Source organism: Clarias gariepinus, chromosome 23, assembly GCF_024256425.1.
Source record: "Clarias gariepinus isolate MV-2021 ecotype Netherlands chromosome 23, CGAR_prim_01v2, whole genome shotgun sequence".
Taxonomy (NCBI): domain Eukaryota; kingdom Metazoa; phylum Chordata; class Actinopteri; order Siluriformes; family Clariidae; genus Clarias; species Clarias gariepinus.
Genome location: NC_071122.1, coordinates 7119106 through 7140153, shown reverse-complemented (window position 1 = coordinate 7140153; position 21048 = coordinate 7119106). Strand labels below are relative to the sequence as shown.

General features: G+C 37.3%; 1 protein-coding gene across 2 annotated transcripts in view; it reads right to left on the bottom strand.

The window, feature by feature from the left end:
* Positions 1-21048, bottom strand: part of LOC128511661 (potassium voltage-gated channel subfamily D member 3-like) — a 117167-nt gene that overhangs the window by 17447 nt on the left and 78672 nt on the right. The window contains exon 2 of one of the 2 annotated variants that reach the window (XM_053484613.1): positions 3613-3781. In XM_053484613.1, coding sequence (XP_053340588.1) covers positions 3613-3781 — 169 coding nt within the window. The remainder of the gene's footprint in view (positions 1-3612; positions 3782-21048) is intronic. The other variant, XM_053484614.1, reaches the window with a different exon arrangement.

Genomic DNA, 21048 nt, shown 5'->3' with positions numbered 1-21048 from the left:
TACCCTTTGTCCTTATGTCATCTGTGACAAGCTGCATTTTCATCTCATGTCATGTCAAAAAAAATAATAATAATAAGAAAAAACACTTGTTCATATCTTCTCTAACATAGGGAAAGAGAGGACAGGAAATAACTTGTTTCATTCTTCAACATTGTACAGCATGCATTTATCAAAGACCGGTGGAGTTTTATCCTTGTGGTTTTTTGTTTTATCTGGTTTGCACCTTGGCATATCTGTCCTTTACCTGGCAGGTGTAAAGGGTACACTAAGTGACTCTGCTCTCGAAATTGCCAATGAGAGCTTGTCGACTGGAGCTATTTGTGGCAAAAGAGCAATATTAAGGGCAACCGGCTTCCAAAACAAACTCTTCGACCCTCTTGTTCTCTTTTTCATTTTTCTCTGCAAATCTCCCTTGCTCTTTCACCGTCTGCTCTAGCTTTTCTATCACTCACTCACTCTCTCTCTCTCTCTCTCTCTCTCTCACTCTGCCTGCATGCTCGCTTTTATGTGCCAGCTCTGAAAGGTCAGCTGTGCTGTCTCTGGACTTGAGAGCATTTGCTGTTATTTAAGCATAAGGAGAGCAGGTTGGGAGTCCACCGGGGGGTTGCGTTTCAGTCCTTTGGGACAACTGAGCTGTATCACGCTTATAAATAATTGGAAACATAAGCACACTTACTGGCAATCGTATACTATTTCAGCACTATTCACACTCCTGGGATTTGGGGTTTTATTTGACCGAGTTTCTCACTGAAATAATTAGATTCTGCAGGAGGTGTAACAAAAATGTTCAATAAAGCAAATAGTCCAACCTCAAGCTAATGCAAATTGCTGCGTTATACAGCCTTTTTTTCTTTGCGAGCTTTGGGGAATACAGCATGCACAGCACGGTAAATTGAAGAAGTAAAGTAATTTAGCCTGGCTAAAAAAAGAAAGATGGAAAAATATCCATATTCTATTTTAAACATGTACGTTTGATTGTAAGGGTATTAAAAGGGTATTCTTGGGAAGCAGAAGACTGAACATACACCATAGACTGTAGAAGACCTGGGCATGATGTCATAAATAGGGTTTCTGTAAAGTGATTTTGGGAGCTCTGGTCATTGCTACCTTGGCAAATGGGTGGAACAAACGGAGCATGACTGTTGGTTGGAACGTGTCAGCTTACCTTTGTTACCACAAGTTAGCTAGTGTAGCTTTAGTTTAGCTAAAATGCTAAGGTGGCTAAAGTTCATTTATATGCCAGCGTTACTTTACATTTGATCAAACGTTGTCATTTAGACCCCACACATTGTCCTGTTTCAACTTCTATACTGTAGGTCTAAATTAGACGACAATGATTCCAGTTAGCTGGCCGCTAATTATGCATAATTTTATGGATTAATATAATTTTACCTGATGAAATACATAAAAATTCACCAGCTATACATTTGTCATGAATTGACTCACTATTGGAGCCTAGTAGTGACTGGAAGAACTGCATATTTTGGCACATCCATGTTGGACTCAGGTTTCAGATACACACTATACTCATACAAATGGATGACCCAGCATAAGGTGTTTCAAAAAGGTTTTAGGTCACTGTGAGCCAACATAACAGCTTTAATTCACCTTTTGGTAAATTCTCAACTTCAGTGGAATTGTTTTGAAGAGATAAACATTCCTCCTAATTATAATTTTTTCTCAGTTGGCGTTTGATAATGACGATACAATGCGGTTTAATATGTCACCTCATAATCTGTTCAACAGGGTTAAGATTTGGAGATTGTGGAGGCCATTTCTATCCCGATGGGCCAGGAAACTGTGCCTTTCTCGCCTTTAGTGTGTGTGTTTGTGAACCAGCATGGTGTCAAATTATGCGTGCCCACACACATAACGACAGATCCAAACACACACACTTATCTATCAGGATTTATTTTTACTTTTTTTAAAGTTTTTTTTGGGCTGTAGAACAAATAATTTGAATTTCCATTATTTCTTATGGGAAAATTACATTTGGTTTATGAGTGTTTTGGAATATGAGCCTGCTTCCGGGAACAAATTATGCTCGTAATCCAAGGTTCCGCTGTAAGTTAAATTAATATTGATTTAGTGGAGTCACAATGGAAATGTTAATGAACTTTAGTTAGTTATAATCATAAGTCTATTCAGATATCTAGCTAACATGAAGGCCAGGTCTGCTTGCTAATATCTCAGATTAGCCTACTTGAGGTATTTAAATATTCAATTTATTTCAATTATATTTCCATAACATTTTTTATGATGGTCATTTATACATAGTAAAACTTTATGTAAATAAATTAAAACATGAGAAAAAGTATAAACTACGGCTATCAGGTTTGTCCCTGATGCACCAGCATAGGGTGATGATGGCAAGGAAAAACTCAACAGATTTAACACTGAATCCAGTCTCCTTTGTATGATATATATTAGTCACTACAGTAGTATATAAATAAATCAATCACTGGTAGATCTGTGTTTTGTGCAGTTGAAAGTTTGATATAATAGGAAAGGTGCTTAAGTAAACATACTGTAGAGTAAAGCACATTTTTGTTTTTGGAGACTTAAGTAGACAAACTATTTAGTCCTAAACTATTAAGAAACTGAAGTCACAAGCTGTCACAGAAAAACTGCCAATGTCATCAAGTGGACCGTCCCCAGTCACCACAAGTATCCCAGCAGACCATACAGGGCCAAAGCTAGCAGTAAGCCAGGGGCATCCATGCTACTCCACTGATTTTTATTTTTCCTGGAATCAATTAAAAGTTTTATGTTTAAGAAGGTGTGCAAACACTGATATATTATGCTTCGCTACAAGCAAGCCACAATAAAGTGCATAATCAAAATCTTACTGTTCACTGATTTTATTTTTACTTCTAATAATTAAATATGTAAATTTTATATTAGAAAATTACCTTAGATGCCTAAGTACAACCAATATCAGATACTTTAAGACTTTAATTTTTTAAGGTGACGTCCCAATGTCATTTTCTCTTAGAATACTCAACTATTACTTTCAAGTGCTTTATAGTACTTTAGTGTTTGTGTTTCTTCCCCAAATGTTTGCTGCAGATATAAGAGCACATTGTCTGCACTGGTCGAGGAGGAAAGATATATACCGTTGGATACCTATATGTACTTACGATATTAGAGCGTATTAAAACAGTTGCACAATGCTGGATGTCATGCAATGTTTATACAAGCTCTAGATTAGTGAGTAGGCACACATAAGCTGGTAATGAATGAAGGCCTCGTTTGTCTCACCTGCTGAAAACCTGATCAGTCCAAATGCCATTCATCAAACGAGGCCATCACTCATCAAATCTCTGCATCACCATTAAGCTAATGAGCCTGTGAATGGATGTCCATTTGGTAGTGTGTGTAGGTGTGTGCTTTGTGTTGTGTGTGTGTCCCGCTGGTCGATTCAAGGGCATGCCATGGTCCATTGTGCCAGCCAGCTGTGCAGCGCAGACCAGGTGTTAGTCACTCATCTGAGGCCAGGGGCAGACAACGGTGCACCATTCTCTCTCTTACACACACATAGACACAGACTGGTCGGCCTTTGTCCCCCCTGGTTAGTGTGGCAAAGCTCAGCGACTTGCTAAAGGTGTTCACCTGTACCTTCTGAGCACGCCGCTTATCAGCTCTCTGGTTCTGGTGATAGATTCGGCTAAAGTTGGACACGATGACAGGCACAGGCAAGGCTATTACCAGAACCCCGCTCAGGGAGCAGATGGAGCCGAAAATCTTCCCGGCGATCGTCTTAGGCACCATGTCTCCATAGCTAGAGGAAAGAGGTGAGAAGAAAAGAAAACAATCGATCAGAAAGGATAGACAGACAGCAGGAAATTATAGACAGAGACAAAAAAAGAGGGTATAGATTAGCCGCAGAATAAACAAGCTCTTCAGGGTTTAAAAGTAGGAAGTATTGTCTGTAGAATGCTGTTTGGTTTAGATAAGGATTCTGTGCCAGTGCACTTAGTTTTATAATTTAATTACAGTCAGACACAAGAAACTCGTAAAATGCTTTGATGCAATTGGGCAAAAAGACAACACTCTGGTTTGACACACACACACACTATTTCTAATAATAAAGCTTTTGTTTTTTTTTAGAGTTTACACTCTTGTTCACGTTACCGTCTAACCTTTTTTATACCCTGAGTTGCAAATATTCACTTTTTTTAAAATTGGTATTTTTTTCTTCTAACTTGTAAAATTAATGAACGGTTTCAATGACAAGCTGCGGAAAAATTTTATATCGTTTTAATAGTGGGATAAAAATGTTCAGAAATGGTTAAAAGGTTAAAGCTAACAATAAGCTGATCAGCTTTAATATGATCTGTGATATTATTATTTCAGGTTAAAGCCTGTAGGTTTTTCTGTACCGCAGAACTCTCTGTATAATCAATAAATACAAATAAATAAAAACGTGTAAGGTTAAGTATCATACTGTTCTCGAAAAAGTAGATTGTATAAAGATTAGGTTTTGTCTTAAAATGACTCCAGCAAAAAAAATTGACTTATACCACTACAGCGCTTTTATTTTAGTGGTGAAACTACATATGAACTAATCCTAGTAAAAATATTTATTTTAGATTTTCTAATTAACTGGTTTTTGGGTCCTCCAATGTATGAAACATAAAAAGTGAGTTCTGACCAGTGTACAGACAAAACCTCTATTTTATTTTTATGGATAAATAAAGTTGCCATAAGTACTTTCAATTTCAATTAGATTATTAATACAGTCCGTGTGTATATCCTGCGATGAGAAATCGCCATGAATTTTTCATCTCTTTAGTTTAGATTCCGCTCCACTTCCTTCACGCTCACTGCACTAAAGTAATGGTACCTCTCCAAAAAAGTTGTCAGAAATGCAGAATGTCCCTGATTATTTGCAAGAGAGAACACACAGATGTGACATGATTAATTATGAATTTGCCTCTGCAGCTTCACAGCTTCGCAAATAAAAATTACAAACAGCTTCCATTTGAACCAAGCAATAAGTGCATCAGTAACCTCGGGGCGAGTTAGCGGAGCAACGATAAGCGCGAGGAATCAATCAGTTGCCGCTCAGCTCGTCTTGCATGCCTAAGTCCTCGTGAAAACTGAGATAAAAGTAATGCCCCGAGAAAGATGCCCTGACTTAATGAGATTCCTTCTTCTTTTTTCTCTTGTAATACTTCAGGATTTGAGCTTCATGTCACTTCTCTGTTTCAATGAAACGCTCCTGCATGCTCGACTTGACTTGAGCACAAAGTCCCACTGTGGCAAACTCTTATTAGGACATGTCCTTACTATCCATGCCACTCTTTGCTTCTTTCTTTTTTACTTTAATGATATGAAGGCAGACAAAAAGTGGTCAAGAAAAGTGCACATGTACTTATGGCTACTTGTTTTAGTGAGGAAGTCAAACCAGATCTTTTGATTGTGCAGAATAACAAAACACAGCTACAGTATGAAAGTAAAAACTATCTTTTTTTCTCTGTATAATCCCCTGCTACACAAATGCACTAATCCCAGCGTTTCAGTTTTCTCCGGACATCGGAGTCATGATTATACTGTCTGCTTCATGTCTGAAATGCTGGCCTCCCAGGAACTCCTTTGATGGAACAAACATCTGGAAATGGCTTGGAGCTTGGTCAGGCAATAACTCACTAAGTTCCTGTAATGTGCAAGTGGTGTTGGCGAATTATTGTGTTTGCAAAGTTCCCACAAAAAAACGCGGCTTTTTCGAGGATCAGACGTTCCATCACTGAATGTTTACAGAAATGACTGCAGTGGACTTTGCGGACATACGGCCTTCTTTAAACGTTTGCGCCATTCAAATATTGTACTACGGCTAAGCGTCTCGGTTTGTTGTATTTTAGTTGGTTGATTTTAAGTGTAGTGCATTTGCTAGCTACAATAGTTTCTTTAAATTTTAGGTTTTCATTTAGTGTTTCTATACACTGTTTGTATGTGTGTGTGTGTGTGTTTCATTGTCTTTGAAAACAACATACTAGGTAAGAAATTTATTTTCTCTGACCTATACTTATTTTGTTATATAGTTAGATTCTCCTCCTGCACAATTTTCTTTGAATGCCATAATTATCCATCTCCTAGAATTTCACACTATCTTATCTTATCTTATCTTAATTTCTTTCATGCAAATAGTCATTATGTTACATAGTTAGTAAAGGTTTTGAATAAAGAAAAATAATTTCTTCTGGAGAGTTGCTCCCGGCTAACAGGATTGAACTAGCAATTAACAATTTGTTAGCTGAACACTTCTTATGGCTTGTAAGCTGTAGTTAGCCATAAATAACCAGCCATTTTAATTGCATCAATAGGTGGAAGCAAGAGAGTAGACAAATTGATTAAATCCATTGATTAATAAATATTAATTCACTCATTTTCAGTGTTTACAGCCTGTTTCATTTCTGCCGTTTTTTCCCCCTTTTTTTCCCACCCAGGATAAATATGAAGGCTTTATGATCATCACTTCTTCATGATGTTTCACATCATTTGCACCAGTTACTGAATTTCATTAGGTGAATCACACTTTCTGGTCTTTTTATACTACAAGGGAACCTGCATGATGGCTTAATAACACACAAGTCTTATCACCAAATGAAAGTGTGTGTGTGTGTGTGTGTGTGTGTGTGTGTGTGTGTGTGTTTAATATCTTCTTGAAAACTCATGGGCCCCCTGGTAGCCCAAAGCGACCACATATTGATACAGTAAGTAAAGACCCTGAGAACACCACTGATTAAAGTTGGAAACAGACAATTTAAATTGCATCGAATACAAGATGAATGGTCATAGAAATGAGTGTGTGTCCTGCAGAAAAGTCGACATTAATAAAATGATTTTTTTCCCACTCTTTATAGAACCCACTTTCCTGTGGTGATAAGTCACAAATTAGAAAACCTTCCTCATTAATTAAGTAAGGATTAAGTTACAAATAATTCGGTCTTTTATCTAGCAGGAATGAGCTTTCACGAAGTTAATACCTGCCCTTCGGTCATATTTAATTCCAGACACCCTCTGCTTATGAAGCTGCTGAATTGAAACTGTAGTGATGCTGCATACTCGTTGTTATTTGTTCATTTGAAATCCACAATGCTTCCTAGACTTTAGATATTTTGTATTGATGCTGATATCAAACACTCACCAGTTATAAAAACAAATACAAATGAGACAGGTGGTCAGTTTCCACCCACTACTATCCAGTGCAAGTGTAATAGTATTACTATTGCATCTAAACTCATACATGGACATCTAGGCTGGTCCATTACACTGGCATCTGGCGAACAGACAGGACCCCTCGGAAACCGCTGCCTGTCACAGCATTACTGATGTCATCCCTTTGGCTCCTACGCTCCTGACATATGGGCTTTTGCCAAGGAGAGGCGTAGATGGGATAAATTATCACTCTGTGAATTGATTTCTACAGTACATTCTGCCTGCAGTTTGTAATAAGAATAATGCTTCAAAGTACTTGTCAGTTTTATAGATAGATTTATAAATAGATAGATACAGTATAGAAATGGACAGTTTAAATTGGTTATCATCAACAATCCATCATTCTTATGAGATGAGAAAGTTTTAAGAAAGACAGTAGCTATGTTTACATGAACAATATTTTTATTTAATCATTTCGATTACAGATTCCATCTTACATGAATTATGATCCTGATAAGATGTGCGTTTTTTATCCAAATGTTGAGGTTAGGTCAGGCTTTATATCTGTTCTGATAAATCTTGCTTTCTGCATTATTGATTGGCAGTGTTTGGTGTAATGCGTGTTAGAGTACTAGGATTACTTTTTTAAAGTAACGAGTAATCTAACGCGTTAGGTCCACCATTTAAGTACTCAGATATTTAGTTACTTTTTAAAAAATGTAATCCGTTATTCAGACAATTTATATAATCCGTGAGCCAGACAGCAGTCATTCCCAATCTGTTAGTGTGTGTGTGTGAAAGTCGTCCTACAAGCCCCGCCCCTCCGATAACCTGACCCCCCTCTGTTATTACTTTTGTTATACGATTATTATGAATTATTATGAATTATGATGAACAGCATGAAACCGCGTGAAACCGCGTAGATGAGATAGGGGTATTAGTAGTTAACAGCAAAAGTCCCTTAATTGATTCATCAATGTCAATACCGCTTTATCATGTACAAGGTCACAGGAAGCTTGGAGACTATCTCAGGAGACTTCAGGCCCATCTAGTTACACCCTGATGACAGGGTGCCAATTCATCACAGAGCAGACCCACACTAACACACTCATTCACACACTACTGTATGAGCAATTTGGGATGGCAATGAGCCTAATCTGCCTGTCATTGGACTGTTGAAGGAAACTGAAGTACCTGGAGGAAACCCACCAAGCACGGAGAGAACATGTAAACTCCATTGATGTGACTTAAACCCTCAACCATGGAGGTGATGCCACAGTGCTAATCACTTATCAGCCTATTCCCATTCCATAACTTTCTTGTGATTTTGTAAAGCTGCTTTGCAACAAAGCCCACTGTTAAAAGCGTTATACAAATAAAATTTAATTCAACTGAACTTTCTTTAATAATGATTTCTGGTAACTAATAAAAAAAATAATCCATATTAATATGAATTATTTCATGACACACTATAACCTTTATGATAGAGATCGAACAGCGTTTAGGAATTATCAGAGTCTTGCTAATTTGCCAAGATTTTTCTGTTGTGTTGCACTGCTTTATTTTTAACATGTCTTAACAAATCATTGAATAAAATCTCGAACCACTGATTAAAAGCCTAATTTCGAAATGGATTCGTTCTTATTGCCCACCATGACGGATTCACCAGGTTGAAAAAAAAAATCATGTTACTTTCAATAGAAACGTCTCGGGTTGCTTTGTTGTAACCCTGTTCCCTGAAAAGGCGCGAACAAGATGCTGCCATAGCGTTTTTTGTGCAATCGATCCATTATACATGATGCACTTTATATATATAGGAACACCATACTAATACCCTTTTGCCTTCAGAACTGCCTTAATTCTATGTGGCATTGATTCAACAAGGTGCTGAAAGCATTCTTTAGAAATGTTGGCCCATATTGATAGGATAGCATCTTGCAGTTTATGGAGATTTGATGCTTTATTGGGTTGAGATCTGGTGACTGTGGGGGCCATTTTAGTACAGTAAACTTATTGTCATGTTCAAGAAACCAATTTAAAATGAATCAAGCTTTGTGACATGGTGCATTATCCTGCTGGAAGTAGCCATCAGAGGATGGGTACATGGTGGTCATAAAGGGATGGACATGGTCAGAAACAATGCGCAGGTAGCCCGTGGCATTTAAACGATGCCCATTTGGCACTAAGGGACCTAAAGTGTGCCAAGAAAACATCCGCCACACCATTACACCACCACCACCAGCCTGCACAGTGGTAACAAGGCATGATGGATTCATGTTCTCATTCTGTTTACGCCAAATTCTGACTCTACCATTTGAATGTCTCAACAGAAATCGAGACTCATCAGACCAGGCAACATTTTTCCAGTCTTCAACTGTCCAATTTTGGTGAGCTCGTGCAAATTGTAGCCTCTTATTGTAGTTATTTCAGTCAAAGTTGCTTTTCTATCAGCTTGAATCAGTCGGCCCATTCTCCTCTGACCTCTAGCATCAACAAGGCATTTTTGCCCACAGGACTGCCACGTACTGGATGGTTTTTTCCTTTTACACCATTCTTTGTAAACCTTAGAAATGGTTGTGCGTGAAAATCCCAGTAACTGAGCAGATTGTGAAATACTCAGACCGGCCCATCTGTTGCCAACAACCATGCCACGCTCAAAAATTGCTTAAATCACCTTTCTTTCCCATTCTGACATTCAGTTTGGAGTTCAGGAGATTGTCTTGACCAGGACCACACCCCTAAATGCATTGAAGCAACTGCCATGTGATTGGTTAATTAGATAATTGCATTAATGAGAAATTGAACAGGTGTTCCTAATAATCCTTTAGGTGAGTGTACACATATATATATATATATATATATATATATATATATATATATATATACTCAGCAAAAAAAAAAAACGTCCCTTTTTCAGGACTGTGTATTTTAACAATAATGTTGTAAAAATCCAAATAACTTTACAGATCTTCATTGTAAGGGTTTAAACAATGTTTTCCATGCATGTTCAATTAACCATAATCAATTAATTAACATGCACCTGTGGAATGGTCGTTAAGACCTTAACAGCTTACAGAAAGTAGGCATTTAAGGTCACAGTTCTAAAAACGCAGGACACTAAAGAGACCTGTCTACCGACTGTGAAAAACACCCAAAGAAAGATGCCCAGGGTCCCTGCTCATCTGCGTGAACGTGCATTAGGCATGCTGCAGGGAGGCATGAGGACTGCTGATGTGGCTAGGGCAATTAATCGCCATGTCCGCACTGTGAGACGCCTAAGACGGCGCTACAGGGAGACGGGAAGGACGACTGATCATCCTCGCAGTGGAAGACCACGTGTAACAATACCTGCACAGGATCGGTACATCCGAATATCACACCTGCGTGACAGGTACAGGATGGCCACAACAACTGCCCGAGTCACACCAGGAACACACAATCCCTCCATCAGTGCTCAGACTGTCCGCAATAGGCAGTCCATGAGGAGGAGATGCACTGCAGTACTTCAAGCAGCTGGTGGCCACACCAGATACTGACTGGTACTTTTGATTTTGAGCCTCCCTTCATTCAGGGACACATTGTGAAACATTTTTAGTTTATGTCTTATGGTGTTGACTCTTTTAGTGTTCATACAAATATTTACACATTAAGTTTACTGAAAGTAATAACAGTTGAAAGTCAGAGGACGTTTCTTTTTTTTGCTGAGTATATACTGTATATATATATATATATATATATATATATATATATATATATATATATATATATATTACTCTCAAATCGAAACCATCTCAGCTGCAGAGATTAGCAGTAATCTCCAACTAAAATCAAAATTTAAATAAACAGAACAAGAGGATTAAAGCTAATCTAATTTGATACGAAAATGAAAACGGATTAAATAAATGCCATGGCTTACATGTAAGATTGAATCTTAATGCTTGTTGTTTAAATCCAGTCATAATCTTTTACACGCAGAAATACGTTGGCAGTTTTAATTCCATGTTAATAATAAATTGCTGTTGAATAAAGAAGAGGTATAACTTTTGCCTGATGTTTAGAAATGTAGCTGATGATCTTTTGTTAAAGGCATGATAGAAATAAAACTGAATTAAATTGAAATTCAGCTGAAATTAATAAAATAAATCAATAAATCTACTTTATATTTTCCCTTCTGGATTCGGCCATCCTCATCTCTGAACAGTCACCATCTACCTTCCTGCCCTGACAAATCATAAAAAAAGAAGAAAAACTGGAAATCAATTTTGAGGAAATGTCTTCATTCTCCTTTATCATCTCAGCCCTGTGGATGCTTCTGTCTTCATTAGAAGCGCCTCTGCAATTACTTTTATAACAGAGGTGAAATCCTCTCCAGCAGCTTCTAGCGGATTGCTTATTGACGGACATCAAATGAAACAAACCAGATCGGCCGCGATGACGTCTAGTCGATGAGGGGGAAAAAAACAAGCAATTTATCTAAAAGACTGAAGGCTGAAGACATTTATAAAGTTGCGTGGTGTGTGCTTGAGAAGCCGAGGTACATTCAGTTGCAATTTCTACAGATAAGATCGAGTTATCTAATCATTCCTCGATCGTGGCTCTGACTGCCTCTTCCAAATCAACCATAATGTCTCATGACCCATGTGCCAGATTCGCGCTCACACTAGGAGACATATATCGACCGTCGTCGTAAATTGTCACAAAAGCCTGGACGTGGCGCAGAAGTTAAAGAGTCTGTTTGAACTTGCGACGAGATCCGCGGGCTGGTGAGAAGGGAATCTAATGAGAGAGGTGAAATCAAAGTGGAGCTATTCGTGGTGAGCTGGAGTCGAGGGAGCTGGCTAATTTCTGCCTAGACCCCTCAGGGGGTGAAGTGGAGCTCAACTTCCTAGGCATGAAAAGTACAAAAGAAAGGAGCTGATGGCCTGAGTAAGACATTTAGAACAGACGAGCCCACTTTGTAAAAATCCCTTTAGTGTTTCAATGCTAATTTATATCGCTTTATCGTTTATGGCAGAAAAAAAAAGTTATCTCCTTAACGATCAGAATCAACAAACTTCTTGTTTATCTAAAAGTCAAAGGTTTATTAACGTTGAGGCAAGTAGACATAATCATCAATAATAAACTAATGTCTAGTGACTGATGTGAAAGGGGTAGTAGGAGTATTATGAGTTCCTTTACCCACTTACTGTAGATCTCTGAGTATCTATCAGTGATTGTGTTTCGTCAAATTCATTAAGTTGTCTGTATTGAACACTGACCTTTTGAATTCTAGTGCTAAACATCTTTAGTATTACTTTTGCTACAGCTATGGAAAAGAAACATAAATATAAAAAAATAATCTATTCATTCTTGCATTTAATTAAACATCAGTCATTGTATATAATAGATTTTTTTTACATATGCTCTGCTAGTGAACCCCCTGGAGTTTATTTTATTTTATTACAGTTTAATCACTATTATTGCCACAGATAGATAAGAACTTTAGAGAACTTTGTTTCAACGCATTAACTGCTCATGCAGAGATTCTAATGCGACTCCCAAAAAATGTGTTTAATTATACTCAGGAGCACTTAGAGGATAAAGCTGTTAAACCTTTACAACAGCATTAGTGATAACTTTAAACTATAGGTATGTGGTGTAAGCGTAAGTGTGTAACTAAAAGATTTCGAAGCTTGAAAATCATACGGATACGGGACAAGAGCTTTAGGTAATTTGACAATTTTTTTGTGTTAAAAAAAGCAGAAGCAGAAGGTTCAAACCAAAAACAGGAACGTGAGGCGTTGGGTGGGAATGTGGGTATTTAAAAAAAAAAAAAAAAAAAAAAAAAAAAGGTTCAATTTTTTTTGTTGTCCACAAACTCTGTTTTAGGTCACTGAATGCAAAAAAATAAAAAATCCTTTAAAGTTGAATATATTAAGAAACTCGTTTTCATAATTGACTTGTGGACATGACGTTGGGGTTTTTGGCTTGCAAGAGTATGTGCCGCAAGCCGCGTATCTGCTGTGTTTGATGTCAGAATGTAAAAGCTACTGGTTGGCCAACATCGTAGCCACGTTTGCATTTTAGCTAAGCTTAAGCTAAGCTAGCTATTTTGTGGTGACTGAGGTAAGTAGATAGAGATGTGAGAAAAAAATCTAGATTTTTTTTGTGGCAATGCATGCTTAAAAATCTTCTTCTTCTTCTTTCGGCTGGCCCATTAGGGATTGCCACAGCGGAACATTTATATCGGTGTATATGTATGTGTGTGTGTTTGCAGTTTACAAGTGAAAAAATGTTGCAGTCCCTCTATAATCCTACAGGTAGCACACTCTAAACTATTTACACATTGCATCCAATTTGGAAAGCACATGATTTGCTACTTTTGTTTAGAATTGTAACAAGAACTGAAAAACTGGGATGTTTATAAAATCATGATACTTACAGAATCACAGTACAAATAAACAAATAAAATGGCCACTTAGGTGTCCACTCTTCAGAAACCCTGGACAAATGTCTTGTCTGTGGTTAAATCGCTATCTGCTGGTTTGGTGTGCTTTCACACTGGTCTTAAATAAAAAAAAAAAATGTGCTGGCTTAGGTGGCACGGTGATGTAGTGGTTAGCACTGTAGCCTTGCTCCTCCAGGGTCTGGGTTCGATTCCCGACCAGGCTTGATTTCCGTCTTTGTTTGCATGTTTTCCCCGTGCTTTGTGGGTTTCTTCCAGGTACGCCGGTTCCCTCCCAGAGTCCAAAGACCTGCAGATTAGGCTAATTGGTGTTCCAAAATGGCCATGCTAATTTTGGGTGTGCCCTGCGATGGATTGGCACCCTGTCCAGGATGTACCCTGCCTCGTGCTCTAAGTCTCCTGGAATAGGCTCCAGGCCCCCCGTGACCCTGAATACAGGAAAAAGCGGTATAAATGATAAGTGGATGAGAGGTGTTGACTTGGCCCGAGGCTACTTTGAGCACATTCTAAAATTGGACAGGTTTGGACAGCTTCAACTGCCCAGGTTGGCCCAGTGTCTTTCATATGTATAGTCCCCACACATGAAAGATTTCCCTTACAACCTTTTTCTATAAAAACTTGAAACTAAAATATATTTTTTAATCTATCTATCTATCTATCTATCTATCTATCTATCTATCTATCTATCTTAGAAGCACAAAGCTTAAATAAACAACACCACTGTTCAGTGTCTCAGAGAGATTATAAGATGAAACGTTGACATGAATAAGTAAGTAACTCATCTTAATCAGAAAAGGCTTTTAGAGTGCTCTCTTTGAAGGCATTTTCAGTCAACAACTTTCTTGTTTTTTTAATGAGCATTACCTGGCCTTTGCTTTGCCTGTCACAATACACCGATTTTGGCAGAAGGACAAAGCTAAGTGCTAAAAAACGCAATCAATGGTAAAAAAAAAAAATTGTTAATTAAAGACAGCCTCAACAAGGCAGCACAAGAGTAGCCCAGGGCGTGATGCAACCTGTTCCTATCGTCTGTTTAGATGCTCGAGGCCTTTTAGTGTTTAATAAAGGCAAAGCACAAGGTTGTGTACTGAGAGGGGAAAACAAAGGAGAGGACATGGAACCAAGAACTGGGCTGTATTACAAGCGCGGCTAATGAGCAGTAGGAGGATTATGAGCTCCGAGACTCATTCGGCTTTACAACAGGGGCTCATTCATCATTTACTCAGAAAAAGTACACGAGCAGGAAAACTCAATTATGGACTAATAGAAATGCCGGGCCCGTGACCAGAGACTGTATTTATTTTCACTGCCAACAAACACCAAGTTTGCGCCGACACTATTTATTATTTATGAATGCATAATGAATGCTGATTTGAAATTTGTTTATTTTCTAATGGTTCATACACATGTAGTATTTCAGTACAATTTAATGCATTTATTTACATTACCCATAAACTCAATGTTTGACAAATATCATTTATTATTGATTTGTTTTATTAATTTAAATCACATTATGTGCTTTAAAGTGGTCAAAACCATTAAGGGGAGTCATTCCACCTGTTATGTTTTTGGAAGGTCTGAGAGAACTGCAGGAACCTCAACCTCAGGATGAAACTTGGGACGTGTGCTCAATGTGATATTACGTTTAGTCTTTAGAACAGTAACATTATATCAAATTCTATATGCTATCACAAGCCTTTTTTTTTTTTTAGAGTAAAACAAAAGTGGACTTTGGATAAAAGTAAAAGTCATGTTTGATCAGTTGTTTGATTTTTAGTATTGGATTTTACCACCTTTTTTAAACCCAGACTCACAGGCTATGTTTAGTCAGGCTGCTCAAATCTGACAAATACATTTTTTATCACAAAGGAATTTACAGTAATATGCAAATAGAGCTACTCCTTATTTTTTCATATTAAATAAAATGTAATTAAAGTAAACTTAATTAGGTTTAATTAAATTGTGTAGCTTAAATAAAATAAACAGGAACAAATATTTTACTGTCACAGGTTGCGAAAAATCCATTTAAAGTTTGTTTATGTAAAAACCTCAGCAGCAACCTCATTTCCCCTCTTGTCTGTTCCAACATCTAGTCAGCACCATTATACCAGTCATACTGGTATATCAGTATACTACTGTAATCACTACTGTGTCGTACTGGTTATTGCCTTAAATTAGATGTTTTTTTATTCTTGAATGATTTATACAATAGGTCTCCAAAAAATAGAAAAAAACTTTATCCTACAGGTAAAGGGATTGCTCAGGTACAGGAACTGGACTAAAAAATAAGAGCCAAAAAAAGAGCTTCAGGAAGCGAGGAGAATTGTTGCTCAAGACTACATTAAAGATACAAGAATATCCAGCTCTTCGGAAAGAAAATTACAAAGAAATGAGTAGTGGCTCACTTTGCTCAGAAGACTTTTGCATAGTACTGTATGTATTCTAGTTGTCCACTGTCCACAGATGGTCCACTGTGGCAACCCCTCGATGGGGGCATCCAAAAGACTAACAGCAATATATATAAAATCTTTTTGCAGTTGTCAGTTCATAACCACTTCTGGGTCTTTATCTTTAGGAAAAACAAAAAATCCATAACCACTTGTTAGAACTAACATTTCCTTGCTGGATTTCATGATTACCAATTTGCAGTAGATTTATATAGAATGCAAGAAATAAACCAGTGTGAACAGTGAGTCCTGGGTTCATTTAGAGGGCTGACTTTATGAACATTTGCCATTCATAGAGCTATGTTTCTATAGTACATGCTTAGAAAGATGTTTTTTTGGGGGTGTAATACTGTTGAAGGTTTAACCATAAAATTATTTTAAAGTACAAGTCATGTCTGGTTTTCTTGGTCATCGCTAATGTCTTTTAGGTGTAAATCAAATTAAATTGCGTTATAAGCTTGAGGCCATTTTGTAACTCATCCAATTCAGGAAGGCCGAGTCCTTGGATCAAGATCACATGTCAATCATATGAAGGACATGTCACCAACAAGCCGCCCTCTGAAGATAGCAATATACTGTAAAGTATACTCGATGGAGAAACCATTAAGTACTGTATTCACTCACCATTTATCCTCCAGGCAAACCTGGTCTCCAAACTCTAAAAGCAACTATCTAAAAAAAAAAGGCCCTTGGGCATCTGTACAAACCATGCATATGATTTACAACCTTTGTTTAACTGTTTAACTGAGGCTTGTTGCTTCATAGGAAATGCTACTCAGATTGCAAACTAGACTAAAGGTAAAGGTCAGGTGTAGATGCTGAGATTATCGAGCAAAACCATTCTGAGGTTTTAATAGTGTTAATGTGTTTTTTGGAAGACTTTAACTGCAGTTTAATAGCATGTGGTATTCTTGGTGATTCCTAAAAATTCTTTATTTTAGTTTGATGAGTGTTTTTCGTATGGCTACACAGCTATTTAGTTTCAATCCCTTAAGTTCTTCTTGCATTGTGCATGTAGAAATTTTCTTACCTTCACTATTAAGCATACTGTAGCTGTAATTTCTATACTTTTTTTTAAAGGATTTGATTCCATCAAGCATTTAATTGATCTCCCACTATACAGGATTAGCATCATACGATACCAGGTTATAATAATGTGTTTTATAGTTCTTAACTAAATTTAAGTCGTTTTAGGAATCTCCTTAGTTGTTTTCTTTGCTGTAGGACAAAGATTTGACCCTTCTGAAACAGAGTTACATCTTTGGCACGACCACAGGATATTTCTCCTGACATGGATGTTTAAGAAATGAGAAGGTCTCTCACTGCATCAGTCAGGGTTAAATAACTTGTTGCCAGTTGAATCATATTAATCACTGCAGTAAGTATCCAGTGGAAGACTTTTACCTATTTGCTTAGTTAAATCCAGATGGTGACCCTTTTTGGCCAGGCAGTGTATTTGGACTATTTCTCAGATTATAATAAGAAGTTCATTTGTCATTTCTTTCACTATTAATGCTTTAAGATTAACTAATAGTTTCACTTTAAAAGAACACTGTAATAAAAATATAGACCAAAAGTATATTGATATTTATATTTTCGAAATATTATTTAATATTTCTTTTCCATAGCAAATGATTAGTATTTTCACATTACAGTATGTGTATTAGTTAATTCGTGTGTAAAAAAATTTTTTTTGGCTTCTGTAGCATTTGCATATTGATATTATGTCCATTTTACTCCAATAAATTACATTGGTTAATGTATTTATTGTATGTAATGAAATTTAAAATTAACTTACTGTTATTTATCTTAAATTTTTTCCCCAACTTACATCATTTACTTTAAGTTGAAATTCCATCCTTAATTTAAATATGTTGACACATGAGTCATTTTTTTATGGATAAAATATTTTTAAAAAATTATTTAATTTTTAAATAAGTGACTAAATGGCACAATCATCGTGGAAACACCCATATATGCATGAAATATATTAATATGTGTAACTATATTCCATTTATTCTTCTTCATTAAAAACTATAAGAAAGAACTATACTATGTAAAACTTAGTGTAAATTAATTGTTCTATTATTCAATTATACATTTTTTAATCTGACTGACTGAATCATAACACAGAGCAATAAAGGTGCTGGCTGTTCTGGTGTCTTTCTATCATGGCTAGCATTGACTATTTTCTGTGATTTGTACTGCATTGGTTTTTCCTGTGCAATCAAATCAGATGAGTTGGCCTTTGCTTCTTATGGCCATGTGTGAGCCTTGGGTGCTCATGATCCTGTCACCAGCTTTAATACTCTTCCTCAAAGCCTTTGTCTGCATTAAACTATGCAAAGCCTTAAAGTCAATAAAGTGCCTAATGAGACAGATTTCAAACAAGTAATTGTTCTAGTTTTCGATCTTTCGACAAACATTCTCTCTCTCTCTCTCTCTTTGTCCTGTCACTGCCAATATGTTCTTAGTTGTGCAATTGATAATAGCACATGCTGTATTGGCCAATAAAACAGTAAATTAATTAAGCACCACATTTAAACAATCATTAAAAAAAGGGTTAAAATTCCTGTAGAAATTGTGAAGCGGCACACCACTTTTCTTGGGCAAAACACTAAACGAACGATTTCCCTTCTAGGAGAACGTTCTTAAGTTGGATTTGTTTATAAGTCTGACAAAGTGAGTCACACTTTGACACAAATATACAATGTTAAGCATAAAAAAAAAAAAACACACAGGTTTGGTGTTTTGATTCTGCATTATATTCTCGTGAAACTACGGCTTCAAATCGTGAGAGGAATCCCAGTGGGGATCAGCTGACCTTGTTTAAAAGGAACCCGGGAAGGTGTCAGAGGAGGATAACGCTACATGGTGTTTACTACGCGCTTAAATTGATGCCATTTTGTCTCAGAACTGTTTCAAGCTGTGAACTCGGGTGTCTCGGTGAGGATTTTTTGAAGTCATTATTTCTCATCAAAACAGTACTACAGGAAAGCCATTTTCTATTATTATGCTCCTGGACTGATTCACTGAACCCGGTGAGGCCGACTTATTTCTTCCCACCCTTACACGCACACACATACAATATACTGAACTTTTATACATTTACTTACACAAAATATTGTACACAATTGTAAATATTGGTATCTGGTGCACTGCAGTGTTTATTTGTTGTACAATACCTTAGTGAGCTACTTACTTTTGTCTGCACATTGATCAGAAATTGCTCATACAATGATATCTTTATGTTTAATACATTGAAGGACTCGAAGACAACCCCCCAAAAATCTTTGGTTTTTCTGTCCAGATTTTGTCACAGCATCATGCAAAACTGTCTGGACTGAATTTGATGGAACTTTGGCAGTACTTACATACCTGCCTGAAGTTAAATTTGCACCATTAATAAAATCATGTGCCAGATTATATCACATCACACAAATTTTAGTGTATTAATAAGTTAGGCATTACGTTCTACCGTACAGAAAGACAAGAAGACATGTACACTGGTGGCTTAGTGGTAGGTGTTTCTGCTTCGTGGAAGGCCCGGGTTCGATCCCCAGCCACTGAACTCACTGCTGGTCCCAAGCCTGGATAAATGGGAGGGTTGCATCAGGAAATACATCTGGTGTAAAACCTGTGCCTAGTTGTTGTGCGGACTGGATATTCCGCTGTCTGCCCCCCTTGCTGGGAGCAGCCGAAAGACCAACAACAACAACATTATATCTGATCAGCTTATTTTTGTTTTAACATTACCATTATTTCTACAAACTCTTTTCCCGTCAATGATGGGTACTTAAGATAGTTTCAAAATATTATCAGTGAGGCAACAACAACCATACCATGGTCGAAGCCACTGAGATTATACTGTATTTCTCCCCTATTCTGATATTTGATGTAACACTTGAAGAATCTCTTAACCTACAGTATAACTCCATGATTTCCTCTGATGCTCAGGTACATCTCTGGATCCATCAATGTAAAGATTTTTAATGATATTAAATGTGTTGGAATGTTTATGGTTACGGGCTTACTCTTTTTATCACTCTTCTCACATTCAGGAATGGCGTACAGGTGAGCACCACATCATGAGCTCAGCTGGTCTGGTCTCACCGGAGCTGCCCGCTCTACTTTGGGCCAGGACCACCGCTATTTAATTAAGCTCCACTCCCGTTAGGTGGTTCTAGCAATGGAAGCCCTGAAATGAACAGTTTCCCTGGGTTCCCTGGGTTTTAAAAAGGCTTCTAACTAGGTTGCAGACACAAAAAAAAAAAGAAGTAGGCTACCGGTAAGGCTCAGGAGAGCACCATGCTGAAGCTTCAGTGTTAGAAGGATGACTTTCTACTTTAAGGAAACGAAGGATGATGAGATGTTCTCAAAGGATGATGATCTTCTGACCAAAGTGAAAGAATCAGGAGGAAGATAAAAATTATGGATACTGAATTATTATAGCTATGACCTTCTCAATCTCCTGGTTTGAAGCTAGAGAAAAAAAAAAAAAACATGATTACTGTGACAGAAAAGAAATACTGTATATGATGTTCCTGAGTGACTGAGAGTCACCCTGACAATCCTGTATCCTCAAATTACACTACAGTAAGTCCCGTGTCAAGGGTATATGCTAAGGTTTGCTAAAAAATTCGCAGTACATCATGTCAAATGTCATCATGCTCCTGGTGAAAAAAAGTCTGACGGGACCTGTAGCCTATAAGGTGAGTAAGAGAGTTTTTAGTGACCTACTAAACAAGTTAAACTTGTATTTGGCCTAATAATTTGGCGCGCTGATTGTGATTGTGAGCGGATTTATACTCATTAGGAGTCTGTGTCATTAGCCACTCTTGGTTAAAATGTGTGTTGGACAGATCAAGGTCTATTCTACAGTAGCTAGTCCAAAGTCCAATGCACGGAGGCTTCACCTCACAACCCAGAGCATCCAAAGAACCCATTGTAAATGCCCTGGGCCCAGGAGAACCTACACAATACCGGGAATAATGA